Source organism: Jatropha curcas, chromosome 4 (genome assembly GCF_041381405.1).
Source record: "Jatropha curcas cultivar XTBG-Jc1 chromosome 4, XTBG_Jcur_1.0, whole genome shotgun sequence".
Lineage (NCBI taxonomy): Eukaryota > Viridiplantae > Streptophyta > Magnoliopsida > Malpighiales > Euphorbiaceae > Jatropha > Jatropha curcas.
In genome coordinates this window covers 22,333,735-22,355,096 of record NC_143154.1, presented here as the reverse complement: position 1 = coordinate 22,355,096, position 21,362 = coordinate 22,333,735, and the positions used below count along the sequence as shown (strand labels likewise).

The 21,362-nt window shown below is 31.8% G+C and overlaps 2 protein-coding genes across 2 annotated transcripts; both read right to left on the bottom strand.

The window, feature by feature from the left end:
• Positions 1 to 1,910: 1,910 nt before the first annotated feature.
• On the bottom strand, positions 1,911 to 12,482 carry NBS1 (nijmegen breakage syndrome 1). The gene is made up of 13 exons (XM_012229287.4): positions 12,340 to 12,482; positions 11,990 to 12,043; positions 11,009 to 11,270; positions 10,686 to 10,765; positions 9,900 to 10,030; positions 9,376 to 9,422; positions 9,157 to 9,265; positions 7,286 to 7,372; positions 5,035 to 5,206; positions 4,191 to 4,552; positions 2,371 to 2,432; positions 2,187 to 2,289; positions 1,911 to 2,089 (listed from the first exon to the last, which is right to left on the bottom strand). Exons 1-13 carry the CDS (start codon positions 12,374 to 12,376, stop codon positions 2,036 to 2,038), a joined length of 1,560 nt encoding a protein of 519 aa, XP_012084677.1. The 5' UTR covers positions 12,377 to 12,482; the 3' UTR covers positions 1,911 to 2,035.
• A 3,632-nt stretch (positions 12,483 to 16,114) lies between these two features.
• Positions 16,115 to 19,104, bottom strand: LOC149496985 (uncharacterized). The gene is given in 3 exon segments (XM_089719986.1): positions 16,115 to 16,359; positions 16,887 to 17,108; positions 19,035 to 19,104. Coding segments are annotated over 3 exon segments (537 nt in total).
• Between the last annotated feature and the right edge of the window lie 2,258 nt (positions 19,105 to 21,362).

Sequence of the window (21,362 nt, the reverse complement as noted above, 5' to 3'; positions counted from 1 at the left end):
AAGAATTACTTCAATTATATTTCTTTTATTCATATTATTTTAATTATATTATTCATACATATTTTCTTTATTATTAAGAAAAATCTAATTTGATTTTCTAATTCTCTCCATATTTACACTCTGTTTTGGTATAAATGAATTCAAAATATGAAATTACTAAAATTCATTTGTTAATGAATTTCATATTTGGTATGATTAATTGAAAACATATAATTCAATTGAATTCCACACAATCATGTATGCAATAAATTCATAATTAAAAATTCATTTGTTTTTATTTCCTGAAATATCATTTAGTAATTTCATAAAAATAAATAATAAACACCAATTATATTTACGTTATGCTACATAATTTTTTATATTTTTATTAAAATAAATATATAAAACAAAAACAATATTAATAAAACTATTGCTTTTAGTTTAGTGATAAATTTATATTTAACTTGAATCTCTCTCCCTAATAGTAAAAAATTGCTAAAAATATTAAAATAAAAGATAAAAATATTAAAATAAAAAACATAATAATAAAAATAAACTCTTTAAATGATTTTGGTCAAATTTAATAAAATAAATAAGTTAAATAAGTCAAAAATTGAAAATTTTATTTTGTAGAAAAAAAAATAGTAGTTTTTATCATAAAAAGTTGAATCGCTTAATTCTATGAAATACATTAGGAAATTCCATCTATTTCGTGAAATTTGGTGTAGTTATGTTCAATTTCATAAAATTGAATTCCTATAATGAAAATCTAAATAAATTTATTCCACAAGTTTATAGAATTCATTTGTTCCAAACAAACGGTTAGTCAAAAAAAGCATTATGATGAATCTTAAAAAAAAAAAAAAAAAACATCGTAAAGATATATTCATGAATGTTAAATTGGTTAACATGGATACAAGTCATGTTATACTAATGAATAACAAAACCTCAATTTTCTGTTTCGATTTATGTGCCTGGAAGATCCTTGATAATTAAATAAACCAAGATTGAAAAAAAAAAAAATCATAATGATTACATCTCAACAAGAAGCAACAATACATATTGATAAAAGCCAGCTCGCATAAATTAACCTAAAAATATCTCTAAATATTGATATCAAAATGTACAATATTATTTTTTGAAAGAACTACTTTAATCTTTATAAATCAAAAAATTGATACCACATTTTTTCATAGTAACTATAGTACTGAAGTAAAATGTTAATTCCTCGGTATAATATTACCCAATAATTTTTAAGGGCATTTTAGAAATGACGGAATACATCTTGTAATACCTGAACTTTAACAAAAAAAATATTATGACACCTAAATTATAAAATCGACCTTATTGCACCTGAACTTTATTTTTTATAATAATTTCACACCTCCATATATTAAAATCAGTAACCTTTAAGGGTTTTTAACTTTTATATGCAAAATATTAATTTAATACGTGATTAATATAACTTTTGAAACAATAATTTTATTTTTTCAATAAGTGTTTAATCACTCTAATTTTATAAATTGAAGTGTTCAATAAGTCAAATAAAATATTTAATAGGTAAAATTTTATAAATTGAAGTATTTAATGGATCAAAATAAAAATTAAGGGTACTACAAGGTTTTTTTTTATGAAAAGTACAGAAGTGAATTTATGTATTTAGCCTTTTAGAAATATTATAACATTTTATACACATTAGGAACTTAGATGGCAACCAACCTTTAACATCATATGTATCCAAATTCTGCCCCCACCACCATCAACATGAACTAATTTATAAAAGTCTATGCCCCTTCCCAATTTTCTAATTGGAAGGTCCTCCACCCTTCATCAAGAGGCAGCCCAAAACCCCAGAAATCAAGGGAGCTGCCACTAGTTTTAGGGTGTATGTTTCCAAATTAGCAATAAAAATTGGAGGGTGAAGAAACAAGTGGAGCCAATGCTACTGACTAAAATTGGAACATATCAAAATACAAAAGTCAAGCCATTTACAGAATTTTATCAAGCCATTTGTACATAAAGAGGACATTATCTAACTATTTCTGCATACCCAATGTCACCCCCGAGAAAGAATTGAACGAATAGAACCAGCAACACCACGCCGTCTTCCCTGTAATTTTAATAAGCACCATTTGGTCAAAATCAAGTTGCATTGCTCAACTTTTGCTGCTAAACCTTTGTTAAAATCAAATAAGTAGGTTAATTACCTTCTCGTTGTTAAATAAATCCTCTGCAACAGCTTCCATTTGCTTCCGCTTCCTCTCTTCTTTCACAGAGTCAACCATCTCCTGATTCCCATAGTCAGAGTCTCTGTGAAGAAACACAGACTCATAAACATGATGTTCCAGAGATTATAAGGCAATAATCTGTAACCAAGAATAGGGACCTCACTTGTACGGGTGTTTTGAGAATGGAATCAGGCTGTTGAAGCTATTCCCTGATTGAGTATTTTTCTGTAAGAGAATAAAGCAGTATGTTAATTTGACATGATACAAGAAAAGATGTAGTTAATTTATAAGATTATGAACAAATAGCTACTCGAGCGAAAATGATTGATTCTTTCAGATCAAGGTTAAAAAGAAATTCTATTGCCCTGGGCAAACTGGTTCAGCAACATAAATTAGAGCAAACTTCTCCAATGTAACCCAAAATGTAAGTCAAATATTCTTGTACTAAACAGCTAACATGGATTGCTAAATCAATCCCAAAAGCAATGTTTCAAAATCTACAAGATTGCAATCCTAGAATGTTATGAATGCCATTTCACAACACTCTAGGAAAGCCATTGGCCTCTCGACAAGATTACAGAGGATAATCTCATAGTCCAAAAGCTTAAACTATAGTTCTAGATTGTTCAATATTGACATAACCCTAAGCGAAAGTTACAGATTAACCTGTTTTCTCAAGTTCGAGGCTCATTATGAAAAACTGGAATTACAAAAACTGAACAAAAAAATTATATTCAAGGATTGCATGTGTCCAGCCATAAATCCTGAAGATGGTTTGAGTCTCAAAACATTGATCTCGTTGGAAAGATTCAGATTAGCACGAGTAGATAAGAGAAAGTATAGCTCATGACATGATGAACTGGATGCCATAGAAGGTTGTATAGGCTCTTAGAAGTTCATTTCATGCCTTGCTCTTTTTTAATTCCCCTGTATTAAATATAAGGTTAAGGATGGGTTTTCTAGTCATTGTTTTGGAAGATGTCTAAAAGTAGATACACCAGACCCTAACCTCGATCCTCTATAGCATATATCTTCTTGCACTCATTTCAGTTTTCCATACTTCTGACCTACATTCTGTTTCTTAGAAGTTTCACTTTTTCTCAAAAACCATAATAAAGAGAGGATTTCTTCTTACAACTTTACCTCCTAGTAGAATTAGACTTCGAACATTTCCATGACATCTGGATGATCTATTTCTGCTCATCTTGATTGCATCCCCAGTCCCAACTGTCATTTTATTTTCCTCAAGCTAAGTGAATCTCCAAGGCTAGACTCCATCCAAACTAAAGGTTTTGGTTTGGGATGCAATCCTCAAAAGCATTAATGCTGATGAATTGTTGCGGATACAACATAGACATCTCCATCTATGTCTTATGCGTTATAGAGTAGATGAAGTTCAATACTCAACATTTTCTTCATTCCACTGCTTCTTGGGATATGGGACTCAAACCTTTTAATACTTTTAAGTTCTTGGTTCTTCCTAGGAACATTAGAGGGACTTCCATTTCTGGAAACAACATTTAGAGCTTTTAGGAAAAAAAAAAAAAAAAGCAGCTCAAATATTCAAGGCATGCAACAAGTATTTATTGCAATCTAGACTACCAGGTTGGAGATGCTCTTCAAGAACCATTGCTGCCTCGGTAGTTCTTGTAGAGTAATAACTTTCTTAGCTTAATTATGGGCATTCACTTTGGAGTGTTTAAGAGAGTTTCTTAAGCTTATATTCTCCAAGATGGAGATAATTTCATGTTGTTGATATCTTCTGGTTTACACTTTTTCTGCTTCTTGTCCAGATGACATCTTATCTCCTCGAATTTGTGTTTCTGATACTTGATAAAATCTTGTTATTTATAGGAAAATGAGGGATTTCCAAAATCGTGGTTATTTCTAGGAAAATGAGAGGCTTCCATGCCATGGCATAGAAATGGATGAAAAAACACCAAAGTCATTACAAAGAAAAGATGACATAAAAAATGTCATTACCTTTTTGAAGCGCTTGAAATTTAAAACTCCGTCATTTGTGGTAGACCTGGTTGTAGCTGGTACATGCCAATCTCTAACAATTAAATCTTGGCTGTAAATAATATCAGAATTCGTGCTTTCAGGCTCATCCACCTTCTCCCTTTTTCCCAACATCTCACCATGATTGCCCGTAGTGCTAGCAACATGGGTATCCCCCAATTTAATAGGAGGGTGCTGAAATGTGGAGATTTCCACTTTGTTCCCACATTTAGGGGCTTCTTCTTTGCAGATATTGGCAGTGGCATGAACTGATGTTGTTTCCACTTCTTCATCAGAATCTGCTACTACTGTCTCATCCGTGGAACATGATGATGAAACAAGCACTGAAGAAGAGCATATAATAAGCTACATTAATTTGAGATATCAAATAAATGGAAACTGAGATAATAACTTTTGTAGAGCATGTATAATTTCATTTCCAAACTAATGCACAAGCCAATCCCAACATCATATTCAGCAACATTCAAGGTGTACCTTTTAATGCAATAATTTAAGAAATTTTTGTGTATCATGAAACTTTCCTAAAGTAATAAAACAACAAAGAAAATTGGGCTATTAATGTAAAAATGAAACATGATCTTTTCCAACATGAGATTTACTCGATAAAACTAAGTTAAATTACTGGTGGCACAAGGTGCCTCCATTCTGAAGATTTTGTTTGGGGAGGGGTAGGGGGGGTGTTGACCTAGAACTTATATGCCATAATATTGTTAACAGCTCCATCTATTGTTGAGAAGCAAATAATCCTCCAGAAAAATAAAAGAGGGGGGGGGGGGGGGGGGGGGGGGGGAGGAGGAATACTGACCAGTTGGCAATATCAACATAGAAGAATCTAAATAGCCAGATACAACAGCACATAAGACATCCACTTCATTCACTCTAGACAACGAACTCAGTTTGCTGAAATGACCAAACTTGTCTGTTGATCCTTGAGGGATAACACACACCATTCGAAGATTTTCTCCATAATCCAAGCCCTATAAGATTTTCATCAAACACAAATTAGAACATAAGTCAAACAGAATTTGGATATTCCGATGTAAGACATACAACTGCTAAATGATGAAAGGCTTATCACAGAAACCTCGTTAAAAATATCAAGAGGTAAAATGCACTATCCAAACTCGAACCCTTTCATAAATGAGATGTCTGACCCGTCCCAAACCCTTTTAAAATTTAACTTCTATTACCTGAACTCGCCCCAAATTCAATCACAATTACCCATTTAAGTACCCATTTACACTAAAACTTTTTTTTTTTTTTTTTTTTTTTTTTGAAAATAAAAAATTAGTAAAATCATAAAATTTTTTATTTTGACTTTATAAAAAAATAAAATATCTATACTAAGGGTTATTATAATACTAAATATAATTAGAAAAGTATGATTATAATAATATTAGACTACTAATTAAAGAGGTAATGGATAGAAGGTACCTAAGCCCTTAAAAACCTAATACACATAGTAAAAATACTATCTGGAACCCTCCACAAATCCTTTTATCAACTACCTAAACTCATCCCATTAGAGTTGGGTGAAGAACCCGAATAACCCCAACTCATTGCCAAAGCTACACCTATGCCACTTGGGCTTGGCAAAAAGATAATCGCTCTATTTTAGGATGAGTTTAGAGGTGCTTCTGAAAACTAAACTCATTTTTTTATTTTAGTTTTAAATTTTTTCTTAATCTTTAGGAAAACCATGGTTAGAGAAAAGTTAAAAAATATACTCCCTCTGTTATGGAACTTTTGCTATATTATTACAAAATTTAGAGTATTAATTAACTTTCTTATTCTATGTGCTATAGCAAAAAGGAAAAATATTCAGGAACAGAGGGAGTAGCTTTTTTAAACCGTAGTTTGCTAAGCCTTAAATATTGCAGACATAGTTTGCCAAATACAATTCAAAAGCAATGCCAAACAGGCAGACCAAGCCATTGGTCTAGTTCAAACTGGAAACTGGCCAAAGAAAATGACCAAAACCAACCCGGCAGTTCCTGTTTTGAAACGGGCAAGAACTGTCTGTTCACGAGCCAGATTTTAACTGCTGCCCTTCTTGATAAGGAACTAGAACCAGCTCAGAGAGAAACCAGCCGGTTCCCAAAAGAAAAAAAGGAAAAGAAGGCTGAAAACACCAGAACAAGACAAAAACCAATGGGCCTGGAACCAACAGGACCAATTCCAGTCCCTGTTCTGAGCCTTTGAGGCTAAAAACAGCCAGTTTAGTGAACCGGTGAGCTCTACAAACAAGCACAAAACCAAGTGTGTAAACGTCTGATTTTCCAAAATCCACAACTTAGGATATATTGACATGAATCTAACGAGTACCAAATATCAGAGCCCATTGGTCCTCTAAAATCACTGACCTTTCATAGGTGCTTCAGATTTCAAGGAAAAGTGTCCAAGAACTATCAACCCAATAAGCTGTTTTCCGAAAAAAAAAAATAAAAAAGTCTCATACAACTGCAAGTCTCAAGGATCAAAACTCAAAGTTCATGTCGTTGATGCAACGAATCTCCCTCTCTCACCACCTCTTGCTCCGCATCCTCGGCCCAACAGAACAGCAAACGAACAAGAGCCACGAGAAAGCTTCATCTTCAAAAGAATCTTGCTATGTCCAAATATTTTTTAAGAAATCTAAACTAGATTTCTGCTAACATCCCTTAAGAGTGTCAACAAAGGTATTCTGATGAAAAGCAACAGTGTTCTCATTGAACATAGATTATAACAAGCCATAGTGGGTATAATATACAAGACATTAACATACATGCCAAATTTCTGGTTAATTGAAATATTCTGTCTATGCTTTGACAATGGTACTTTTAATTAATATTAAGATAAATTAAATACAAAATCCACTTGTGTAGTTTGAATAACTACAAAAACTATCCCTAAAATACTTTGTTCATGATGCAACTAATCATCATGCTCAATAAAAACAAGTTCACACTACTTTGGTTGTTATTAATTTAGTGCAAAAATGGCATAAACATAAATATCTCAACTTGTCAACAAAAAACTAGAATCAAATTTATAAAGAAAGAGCAAGATAAGCATACTTGGCTGCTTGAACAAAATTCTTCAATGAAAATAACTTTTGCACCACCCAATTCCAAGAGAGACCGCAACCTATCCCCAAACTTGTACTGTAAGAGCAAGAAATTAAAATAAATAACCATCCAAGTCAAAGGAAAATTGCATAGACTCCATGTCAATCATTCTCACAACATATAAATGACAATTAACCTCCCTAACAGGATCAAAATAAATAATCATATGTTTACTACCAAGTGATCCGACAAAGTTTACTGTAGTGCAAGAGACTAGAGCTGGGATTGTCTGCATTTGCTAATGGAACACATATGCTAAATAAATTCACATCCATGTATGGCACAAATCTTAATGTGTTAGTAGACCTTTGCAGCAGTACCAACGATTCAGTAGTGGCAAAAAAAAGAAGGTTTAAGCATCTATTGATCCAGATCAAGATGGCATTTTCTTAGTGGATGCTATAGTGCTTTAGTGGATTCCTTATTTGTTGCCATCATGTTTAGTGAATTTCAGTTTTTATTTTTCAGTTATTTGTATTCCTTAGTTGTAGGAGGGTTGTCCTCCATGATTTCCATATTTCCTTGTTTGTAGGAGATTGCTACTTTCCGTTTTTGTATTTAAAGGACAGCAAGTTAATAAAATGGTATCAGAAACTTCCAAAAAGTCTTTTAGTACTTTAACTCAAGAGATCCAGGTTCTCTCTAATGAATCTGATTTAATTACAGTCATAGGTCACAGAAAGAAAACCCTCTCTCAACCGTCCCAACCTCCTCTCACTCACCCTGACCCTTTAACACGCAGACCCATAACTAGATCCTTATCAAGGGACCATAAGACTTTGTCATACTCATTCAATCATATCCAACAGCCACATCACCACACTGCTCCTATCAACCCAAAAATTTTTTTTTGAGAAACAAAAGAGAGAAACACAACAGCTATCCATTCTCCCTTCAGCCCAAACTCAACTTCATCTACATGAACACAAAGAAAGACAACTAAGCATTCAGTCCCTGCACCTTGCCCTCTGGCTCAATAAGCAGTCTCTTCAGACTTCTTAACTTCTGTTGAGGGAGAGAGAACCCCCTACCCACCCCCAATCTCTGTTAAAGACATTGAAAGGAAAGGGCACCTTTTGCAATCAAGGTATGTTTGAGCTGTGATCCATGAACATAATTCATTAACATTTTAATGTGATTATGTTTGAAACTAACGATACAAGATCCATAGGTAATTTATATTGAATTCTCTATTTTCATTGATTTTAATTTTCCAATAGACCACACTCCATGGCAGTGAGCACAGCCTTATCTCTTGCATCACAACCAATCAGGCCCACTTACCATTATTTATTATCCTCTAGAAAGCGAATTGATGTTTTCTTTGATGTAATATGAATGATGATGCAGCATCTGGATTAGAGATAGATAGCTAATATTTTTCCAGCAGTAGAGGGGAGAACTAATAATGATCTAGATGGCCACTGGAATGATGGTAAAGCCACGAGTCAGGATATGCAAAAACAACAGGAATAGTCATCCAAGAGTCAGCTTCCTAATTTGAGTACTCCCCTAGCAATTCAAATATAGAGCCATCCAAGGACATTATGGTTCCATCAACAAAATTAATAGAAGGCCCACAGAGAGTGCCTAAGTATATAATATAGCAACTTCTCAAGTTGGAGGTACCAAATGAAATTGAAGAAAAAATATATGGGCTCAAATGAACTTATGACTTGTGTTTTTGTATATGTGTCTGTTTTTGGATGTCTTCATGCAACTTCTAACAGATCCCCTTTAGAGTCACCAGCAATAGCAAAAGTTATTCAATTACTAACATAAAAATGAATTTATAAATTATTTTGGAACCAATACATCACCATATTTACTGATTCCAGTAGGAAAGTGTATCCTTTTAAACAGTTTGCACGAGTTATTGAGTCTGCAACTTTGACAGGTGCTCCTTTCACTGTTAATGTTGGAACATGGCTGAGCAAAAAATAGAAATAAGGCATTTTTAATCAGCTGCATCAAACTCATAAAAGAAACAGCACAGAGGTATTAACCAAACACCGTAACCAAGACCAGACAATACTTACGAACTCCAGCTTGGAATCTCTGACCGAATGCCTTGTTCTGCAACCAACTAAAAATATTGCAGTAATTGATAATAGTACTGGGAATAGATAGTGCAATTTTCAGGGTCTACTTTTAAGATAAATGCACCCAGTGCTAAGTCATTTATGTATGCAAGAGAAATATTAAAATATCGTAAAAGGAGTAAAAACTATCTATAGTAATGTATTTTGAACTCAAAATGAAAACTACACTTTCGATATAATGTATCATAATTTTGCAATTGATTTTACTGTATGCAAATTTGGCATATAAAACCATCTTAATTTAAAACAAAACAAGAAACTATCAATAATTTCACATTTACAAGTTTAATCAAGGGAAATGTCAAGATGACTTATGAAAGTATTTAATAATTGCCTTCCGAACCTCAATGTAAAGCAATAAATTCTTAGCTTCCAGATAATGGCTGACAAGTTTGAACTTCAATATAGCAACTTAGCAGCAAAATTTCACCCAGAAGAAATATGGAACATAGACCACATACCTCAGCCCAACTCCAGAGAATAACAGGTTTCTTAGCCAAAATAGCATCAATAACATCCTTAGTCACTTCCATTTGGTGATCAACAAGTACATGCGTGCACTCTTCACTCAATTGGTAAGTAATACGAGCACCTAGGATACAAATGAAAGTAACAAAAAAAAAAAAAAAAAACAATATAGTAAGCGCACCAAAACCTTCACAAGAGTACATGACACCCTGAAGACTACATGAGATAGTATTAAGTTCATTCCAGCTGCCTTCTGTTTTTTACTGGTCATTAAATGTACTCGGTTTTGGTTCAGAAATTTTGCCTTGCATTCACAAATGCTATCGACAAGAAATTTATAGTCATAACCTGGAAGACTAATCCAGAAATCTGCAGTCATAACCTGGAAGACTAATTGTGCATCAAACTCTAAGACAAGTAACAAGCACATTCCAGTTATTAGCAGCAGCCCCTTACTATTAGCTCAAGTATGCACCATTTTATGTTATAACAGTAAAGCAGTCCTCTCAAATCTACTTAAATACTGATCACATTTCACATTTCTCAACCACCCATCTCATTTATTCTTTTCTTTTTCAGTCATAATAATTTCCCAAATATATTTAATCCTGAAGACAACCTAGAAAACTATGCAGGGAATATTCAATAAAAAAATAAGGGTTGAAAAAGAACATAGCAAAATCAAAATGAAATTCCAAATATGTCAATAAAAAGCATTGGAAATATTTTAGCACACATATACAAGGAGGCGTCTGCTAAACAAGGTCTTTCTTACTTACCAATTGATGAAACTTTGTCTTGAAGAACTTGAAAGGACTCAGAACAAGAGACAAAAAAAATGAGGGGGACGAAAGAGAACCTGCATATTTTAGTTCCAAAGAAAAGCAACAATTATACTGGAGTGGAACATAGAAGTGCATTCCTCTATGACCATAACCAACATTTGAGATTGTTCAATACCATCTAACTAGAATGCCTCCAGAGCATAAATTTGTTAAGAAATAATGTTACAAGAAAACTTCACCCACTAAGAAACCAAATTTAAAGAAACATGCAAAAATCAAAATGCTAAACCCAGAAAAATATTTAAACTTACGCTCACCTGTAAGTTGCATTGCCAGTCCCAAAAGATACCAAGTCCCCATCTTTTAACATTGTTTCTTTATTTGGGAACTCTTGGACCTTTTCCTTTGATCCAGGATTCTTGTAAATAAACGTCCCATACTTCGAACAATCTCTAATTTGTACTTTGGAGGATTGTTCATGCTTGTTCTGCATGGGGTTCAGTGAAATCATTTGATCAACAACTATCTCTGCATGGATTCGAGAAACTCCTTTGTCTTTGGTAATAATCACATCACAACCTACAGAAATGAAATCATCATATCAATGCAATAAGAAATAATGAAACAGAATGTGAAGCCTTCAAAAGACATATTCCCCAGAATCCCCAGTTGGAACAGATAACACAAAACAAGTGCTTTCTATATAGCTTTAAATAACTACTCTTGGGCAGCTTGGCATGCAACTTAAAATTATCATTTCCGTTTTAGAAGGTAACCATCAAAGCATTGCATAAAAGCAAATTCAAATATGTTAATTAATTTCATAAACAGCCATAGTCATGAAAGCCTGAAATACAGTATTACAATGAAAATCAAGGTAAACACAGGCAACAAGCGTGCACATTTGTGGATTAAAAAAAACATAATAATTCACAATTAACAATGAGGTATTCATTTGCATGTAGATAAAAGACAGGATCATATTTTGAAAAACAAAAGTATAAAACAATAACTAATCCAAGATTATATATTATATGTGTGTGTGTGTGTGACCTTTATATTTTACAAGTTATTGGCGACATACACTCTTGCATTTTATTCATTAAGTCTCCAACAGTCCAATATAGAAGCACTCATGCATCATATCCTTGACGACCCAACATCTGAATATTTCAGTCACTAAATAAATACAATTATAAAACAGTCAGGATTAAATCCCCGCATATTATCAATGGAAAACACAATGCCACCGACAACTAAAAGCAAGAAAGATTACACATCCAAACTCTTAGGAGTACCTTTTCGACCGACTTTGTATGTTCCCTTAGTAAAGATATAGTATTTATCTTCACCTGTCACAACAATCACAACATAAAAACCAACAAACTCCTTACTAGAAGAAGAAGAAGAAGAAGAACACACACAATATGTGTATTTACTACTACTGATGATCTTGTAGGGTTGACAAAATTATTATCATATAGAGTAAAAAGAAACAGGAAAAAACTCCATCGAAGTCAAAAATGGAAGTTAATCAAATTCCCTTCCTAAATTAAAAGTCTATAATCTCACAGGAAATTAGGTATTAACAACCAGAACAGGTAACTGAAGACGCAGAGAGGAGGAGGAGGAGGAGGAGAAAAGTTACCTGAGAGAGGATCGGCGGGAGACAGAACCCAAACCATTGTCTAAACTAGCGGAAGATAAATAATATAGAGATGTCTTTAGGATTCAATACAAAATATATATGACGATTGTTCTTCGTACCACGTGTGGGTTTAAGAAAATTTTGTTGGGCTTTTATTATTATAACAATAAAATAATTAGGGGAGAGCAGATTGCGATATAATCGAAAATTCAAATTGAACTGAGTAATTTTGGTTGGTTTGGTTCGGCTGATAATAGATTAATTTTGATTTGGATCGATTAATTATAAATATTAATTTGATTTTTCAGTTATGGCACGGTTAGTTTGAAAAAAACCCTAGTTAATCCAAATTAGTCAAATTAGTGCTCAAAATATCTTTTTTTTATCTCAGATTTTTTGTTGTGACAGGTGACAACGATATGGTATAACTTTTAATATCACTAACAAAGAAAGACATGCTTAATTAATTGGTTACTAATTCTAATTTTCTAACTGAAACTTTGAAAATGAATGTTTCTTTTAATGCTAATCATATTAATTGTTATTTGGATAGTTTGATTTAGATATGACTACCTTTGTAATTTTTATTTGGACACTTGTAATTTGTTGGATTAATTAAGTAATTTTATTATTTATTTTTTGTTCTATACAATTGTCTTTAAATTTGTAAGCATATGTATATAGTCTGGAGACGAGAATACTGATATTGAAAAAAAATTTGGATTGGATATTTCCTCGTGATTGATTTTGATTAACCCGCTTAAAATACTAATCCGGTTGGGTTCAATTACTTTCAGTTTTATATTAAATATGGTTTGGATTGGAAAATTGATTTATGAAATTCAGCTATATTTGAATTGAGTTATTCGGTTTGGAGTAGTTCGGATTAACCAAATGCTCATCCCTAAAAATAACAATAATGTCGCTCTCCTTTGGAAACACTAGCAATATACCCGTGCTATGCACGGTTAAAAAAAATATAAAATTGAGAGAATATATATATAATTTATAGATTCTTGAATGAAATTTCTTTTATTATGCTATTAAAAAATATTATAAAGATATATCAATGGTAAAAAGAAAATATGGCGTGATTTTTAATTATTAAAGTAAAAATTAGTAGATAGACATGTGTTCGAGAATATGGATTAAAAATATTGAAATTTATAGAGATAAATCAAAAATGTAAAATAAAAGGTGGTAAAATTCATTACTTTGATTTATTTTAAAATTAATGTAAAAAATAATTATAATCCATGAATAAATAATTTATTTTAAATAATTAAAAGTTATATAAATCTGCAACTTATCATATTATTAATGATATAATTAATCAATTATATTTAACATAATTTAATTTAATACAAAAATTTTAATTTTTTAATATAAAATAATAATTGCCCATATCATTAAAATTTATAAATTATGCAATTTATTTATATCATTAAAAGTTATATAAATTGTTAATTAACACACTATTAATTCTCTAACGTTATATTAATCAATTACACGATTTAAATCAATTATACAAAAACATGTTTAATAATCTTGTAGACCCATTGATGAACAAATAGGGTGGGTAGGCCCAACCACCACACTACACCTGTGGATGTTGTTTCTTTCCCTGGGAGGGATAATCTTGGAAGTGCAGTTGGTGGCATCCGAAAACAACCCACGTGATATTCACATGGATCTTGATGTTCCCACGGAGGCATTGTTATTCAAGAAACACATTATTGCTTTGAGCTCGAAAGTGTAAAAGTGGTAATCTTTAAAAAAGGAGACAAAAAAATTTGAATAAGAACTATTAACCCATTAGTGGAAATAGTTGAAATGAAAAAAATTCTGAACTATAAAAAAGATGAATAATATATTTAAAAGCAGGGACCAATACATATTTGCCAATAATACAGAATAATACACTAACATAACTTATGTATAGTATTTCTAAAAAAGTTAAAGCGTTTCTTGAAGGTATATAATTTAAAATTAAAAAAAAAATACATTACTACACCATTTTAAAAAAATAAATAAATGGAAAAGGAAATGTTAAAAGATACATTAACGGTTGCTAGAGGAAACCTTTGTTATGAACATTTATTACAAAGCAATACATTAATACATTTATTGAATAATTCATTGCTATTAAACTTTATCATTTTTTTAATAATTAATAATTAATAACAATTACTTAAAGCCATTAATAAATAACCAAATCAAATCAAACCAAAAACAGTAATTCAAAATAAATCCAAACCAAACCAAACCAATACATTAATACATTAAATAATCTAATCAAACTAAATTAAAAACATTAACTCAAAATAAATCCAAACTAAACAAATACATCAATACATTGAATAACCAAATCAAACCAAACCAAAAATATTAATTCAAAATAAATCCAATCCAAATCAAACCAAGCCACATCAGTACATTAAATAATCAAATCAAATCATGCCAAGTAGAAGCCTGATTAGCGGAATATGTCACATGTCAAATGGATATGTCACATGTCAACTTTCTAGAGAAAAAATGTTTGTTATATATATATATATATTGATTTGCTTTGCCAATATGTTCCTTAATCAATTTAAGATTGACAAAATAGGAATGATGTACTGTTGGAATTCAATTATGATTTGTAAATACTAGAGGGTGTGCCCATCGCCAGTTTCGGTTCATGAAACTGATGGCTCGAGATTTTAAAAAATGTTGAATTTAAATTGGCCTTTGAACCACCGGTTTCGATCATAATTTCCGATGATATTTGTATTATATTTTTTCAAAAAAATAAAAATTTGGTTCTAATGCGTGTTTCTTTCAAAAAAATGAATGTTAATTTAAAAAAATATTGGTGAATGCTATTTAACTAACTTTTAGAAAGCTCATACTCATGTAAAAAATAAAATTAATTAATTTTATAAAATATTTAAATAAACTATCATTTTATTTTGTCTAAATGTTATTAATAAAATAAATTATTAAGAAATTTAAAAAATGCTTCAAATAATGTAATTTTGAGCTAAAAAAAATATTAAACTCTCATTTATATCAAACAATATAATTTTATACTAAATATGTCACTTTTTTTACCATTTTACTTTTTTAGATTTTTAACTTTTAAGTAAAGTATAGTTTTAAAAAAAATTAAGTAAAGCGTATCATGAAGTAAAACGTAATTTAGACTTTTAGAATAAACTAAATGATTATAATTTTCAAAATAAAAATTAAAAAATTTTCAGTCCGAATTAGACCAGAACTGTCGATTCAGGTTAAGAATTTAACATTCACATAAATTTTAATCAAACCTTTAACTCACAGTTCGGTTCCGGTTCGGACTGAACCAGTGGGCATGACTATGTGTGCTTGGGTCGAGTTGGGATGAGAATTACATAATTCTCATTCTCGTCTCAAAATATCGACACATAAAAAAAAATAGAGTCTCAATCTTGTATCAATAGACATACAATCTCATCTCATCTCGTCCCAAAAATTAGAACGGAATGAAAACTCGAGTCTATAGATCATGACGGAATGGATCAGGTTGGGAATCAATCAAGATGCATAATCTTACTAAATTATTTTTCATCTGTAAAAGAAAAAATTAATATATTCATCGATTACAATCATTCAAAATTCATTTGTATAAGTTAATAAAAAAGAATAAATTAAATAATTAATTTTAATCATTGATGATTTACCATTAAAGTTATAATATAAGATGTTTAAGTAATTAATATCAATCAATTTATATATAGGCAATGATCTATGCTCAATCATGAGTCAACATAGTAATAAAAAAAAATTTTATGTGGCTAAAGGAGCTAGCTTTTAATTATTGGATTTTCTTTAAACAAGATTAGACCCTCTCTAGTACCAAATCAACTTTATCCTTGTTCCTCTTCAACTCCACGTTTTCTAGCCTCTCAGAACTGTGCCTGCACGCTCTACCTTTTTTCTCAGGTTCTTGGATTCTACAAAAACCTTTCCTCTTCTTCCTCTTCTCACAAGTTGATGCTATTGTCACAAAATGAATGTTCAATAAACAAATCCTAATGGTTATATATATATATATATATATCAAAAACAAATTTCCACTTTTGGTTGAGTAGTACTAACAAATTTTGAGTTTGAACATTTTATTTTTTTTTATTTTAACCACGAAGTGTCTATACTGTGTCCCCACATAATCATAACTCGGTTATTTCTCTCGTTCACTTTGAGAGACACGGGAGTTAATCCGTAGGGATTTTTGAGCTTGAACATTAATGAACATTTTATTTTTTTAATTTTAATCATGAAGTGTCTATACTGTGTTCCCGTTTAGCCGTAACATTGTTATTTCTCTTGTTCACTCTAAGAGGCACGGGGCATGAGAGCTAATTCGTAGGGATTTTTTAGCTTCAACATTAATGAGAGCAAATTTAACCAAAAAAATAATGTAATACTATTCAATCAAACTAATTGATACAAATGATGGAAAATATATGTATTGGAAAAAAATAGTGCAAACTAGCAATAAAAAAAAAAAAAACTATACGGACCTTGTGGTGCAACCAAATGAGAAGAAGTGGGCAAGGAGACGACAGAGTTGAGATTTTCAGTATATAACAATTGTTGGGATTCAAGAACAGAAATGAAAGTCTTGAGGTCAGTCTTTAGGTATTCAAAATGATTTGGATGATGTGTTTCAATTATTTCCAAGTCCTCCTTTGCTTGTATTGCCATTTCCGTTGATGACCAGGCCAGTCTCTCTCTCTCTCTCTCTATCCATCAACCAGAGCATATAGAGAGTCGAAGACATGGATGGTTGCCTTATTAATGCCCAGCAAGAAATTAAAAAAGATTGAAAGTTGTGCCTTTTTAAAGTGCTTTCACTGTTTTTGATTCTCAAATGTCGCACAAGTAAAACTATACTCTGACAATTTATGGGTACTTATAAATTTTAAATTTAGATTAATTTTGCAAAAACTTTTACTGTAATTGTATAATCATTATCCAAAAATATTTGGTTTTATGTATTTTCTTCAAATATACTTACTTTTACGTTTGTACAATATTTAAATCATACATTACTACTATGGGCCAAATCAAATTAACAAATAGAAATAATTAAAAGTATACTCTCTCAGTTCTTTTTTTTTTTGTATTAATTTAAGTTGCATATTGATGAATAAAAAATTTATTTTAAAAAAACGGATTAATAAAATTTATTTAAGAGTGTTGTTATTTAGCTCACATTGAGCCTTAATCATTGTCTATAAATTGGCTAACACAAGCCTCAAAAAATTTGCAGGGGTAAATGGATTGGAAGGAGAATTAATTTTTGAGGGAAATTCGGCTCGTTAAAATACATGTTTTCACAACCAATATAATGAATTGTTTAAATTGACATATTTTATAGTTTCTTTTTATCAATTGAGTTTTAATTTTAACATATGATTTAATCAATTAATAATAAGTTATACTTAAAATTTAATTTAACTTTAAATGACTTAATTTAATTTTAATTTGGGTGTCTTAATTTAATTTAATTATGAGTATGACCTAGTGTAACTTAATTTAATTTTAATTTGGATTTTATAATATAATTTAATTTAATTCTACAAGATTTCTCGATTTTTTTTTAATTTCAATTATGACTAGTGTGGCTTGATTTGATTTAATTCCAAGTGTGACTTAATTTAATTCCAATTTAGGTACCTTAATTTAATTTAATTTTCAGTTATAATTAAGTGTTACCTAATTTACAATTCTAACCAAGATGGACGGAGGGAGAGGGGGAATGGGGAGCCTGGTCCCCTAAACTTTAGAATTTTTTTAATTTTACTTATAATTTAATAAAAAATTTCTTCTTTTTGGTCCCTTAACTTTTAAAAAATTTATTTTGGCTCCCAAATTCTAAAAGTCGAGCTCCGCTCCTGATGACCAAGTCTTATTTACTTCATTTAGTTTCAAATTTTATCAATTGTGACTTCATTTAATTCCAATTAGGATTTTTAATTTAGTTTAATTGTAATTATAATTAGGTGTGACTTAATTTAATTTCAATTAGGATGACTTAATTTAACGCAGAACGAGAGACATATTCATTGTCGTTCTTGGCATTTTCTCTCAAAATTCAAAGCAGAAAACGGGCTAGGCTTCAAAGACTTACATGTTCATAATTTGGCTTTCTTAGCCAAACAATGTTGGAGGTTGTGTTTGGATGAATCTTCCTTGTTCTTTAAATTCTTTCGAGTAAGGTATTTCCATGGCCATCTTTCTCGAAAGCAAAGAAAGGATTTCGGCATAATTTTACTCCATTTTACTTGGAGTAGCCTTCTTTAAGCTTGTTGGATTATAGAGAAAAGGACCAAATGGTTAATTGAGAATGGATCTACAATACGGATATGAAGCGATAATTGGATTTGAATGGTTTCAAACTATTATCTCCTCCTCAGGTTTTGGAGGCAAATGAAATGGTTAGTAGTCTATTCCTTCCTCCCACGTTGGCTTGGAATTCCGACCTAATTAACTATATTTTCTACCCTTTGAGGCAAGTGCAATCTTAAGTCTTCTGTTATCAATAAGGAGGGAGACAAATCAACTAATTTGGCACTTCTCAAAGAATGGTATATATAATGTTGAAACTGGCTACCATTTTGCACTTCATAGTTTGAACTGTACAGGGCCTGATACTTCCTCCTCACGTTCCATGGATTCAAAACTCTCCAAATGCATATGGAGTTCTAAAGTCCCACACAAGATTTGACACTTCATGTGTATAGAGCTATTAATAACTTATTGCCTTCCAAGAGTGCTTTGGTACGTAGAGGAGTTGAATGTGATCCAATTTATTGTTGTTGTGGTGAACAAATTGAAGACACAACCATACTCTCTTATTTTGTAAAGTAGCCAACGATATGTTGAAATACTCCCCGTTAAGATTGCAGGTTCATCAACCCATTTATAATGTCCATGCATTCATAACTAGTCTATTACGGGAAGAAATTGATGCTGATTTTGATTTAATTTTCCTACTTCTTTGATCTGTTTGGCATTCTAGAAATCTTTAAATTTTCTAGCACATAAAGGTATTAGTTGCTTCCACCGTAAGGGTAGTTGTTACAATTTTGTTGGAGCATAAGAATGCCTGCACAATTCATAATGTTACACACCCGCCAGTATACAGAACCGGAGTATGATGGGAAGCTCCAACGTAAGGTCTTATCAAGATTATTGATGCATCATTAAAAAAAAAAAAAAAGCAATTGATTCACATCGTTGTATGGTGGCACATAGAGATTGTGGTGAGGTTATGACATCAAATGACAACAGACTTGGGGTTTATGTTGTGGGATCCCTCCAATATGTGGGACCCACACACATTTGAAAATAATAAAAAAAAGAAGAAAATAAACACGTTTTTTGTTTGTTGGGCAAAGAAAGAAAGAAAAAAAAGGAGAAGGAGATTCAAACGTGTGGGACCCACACACGTTTGAATGAAGAAAAAAAAAGGAGAAAAACACTGTTGTTTAAAAGTTCAAAGAAAGCTCACCTACAAAAATGAAAATGGATGCGTTAATTGCGCAAACGCATTGATTAACGCATCCACTTCTCCTATAAATAGGAGAAGTTTTCTTCAACTTAAATGTACAAAAACATAGAAGCAATATACACAGTTAGTTGTAGAAAATTTTAGGAAAAAGGTTTCTAAAATTGGGAAAGAGAGAAAATAGTGAGGGTTGTAATTTTGGGGTGTTTTTGGGAAACACTTAAAGTGCCACTATTTTTGTAATCTCTTTTGTACCTACTATTTTTAAGTAGAAGAATTATTCGGAGTTTTTGTCCAGTGAACGTAGCCCATAACAGTTGAAGGGTGAACCACGTAAATCTCGGTGTTCTTATTTTTCATCTGGCATTTATGGTAATTATTTAATTTTTATCGTGGTTATTATTTCTGGTGGATTCAATCGTCAATATACAATACGTAATTATTGGAGGTATATGTGGTAATAGTAATTGTATTTTACTTTTACCACCGATATTTTTCCGCGGGCCCTACTTCGGATCAGTTATAATCCCAACAACTAGTATCAGAGCCTTTGGTTGGTAAATTCTGTCAGTTTCCACAAAGTTACTGTTCACGTGAATAGTAAATTTTTGTCAGATACAGAATTCGACATGGCTAATGACGAGGCAATAATCAAATTGACGGATTCAAATTATTCAATGTGGAAATCCAGAATGGAGGACTACCTCAATTGCAAAGATCTGTACGATCCAATTGAAGGTGACAGTGCAAAGCCAGAAGAAATGAAACAAAGGCAGTGGGAGAAATTAAAAAAGCAGACATTGGGTACAATACGCCAATAGATACATGCTAGCTTGTACAATCACGTGAGAAATGAAAAATATCCCCAAGTTCTCTAGAAGAAATTAGACAATATGTACGAGGCTACGAATGCTCAAGGAAAAGTCTTCATGATGAGTAAAGTCATGAACTTGAAGTTGTCAGAGGAACGATCAATTACACAACACCTGAACGATTTTGAAGGACTCGTAACTGAGTTAGCAGTTAGCGGTATGTCCTTAGAAGACGAGATGCAAGCATGCCTACTGTTGGGATATCTACCGGATAGTTAGAATACTCTTGTGGTGTCATTGAGTAACTCAGCTCCAAATGGTGTGGTAACGATGTCTATGGTAAAGAATAGACTACTCAATGAAGAACTACGAAGAAGAGATGTTGCCAGTACCAGTTCACAAGCCCTTGTCACAGAGAATAGGGGCCGGAGCAAGAGTAGAGGTCGAGGGCATGTAAAGTCAGGAGGTAGATCCAAGTCCAGAGAGATATGTCAAATCTTCCATATTCTTCAGCGGTCGGAAGTTTGATGTACGCAATGGTGTGTACGAGACCAGATATCGCTCATGCAATTGGCGTTGTGAGTCGATTTTGATCAAATCCCCAGAAGACACATTGGGAAGCAGTGAAGTGGATCTTCAGATACCTGAGAGGAACTTCAAAGTTATGTTTA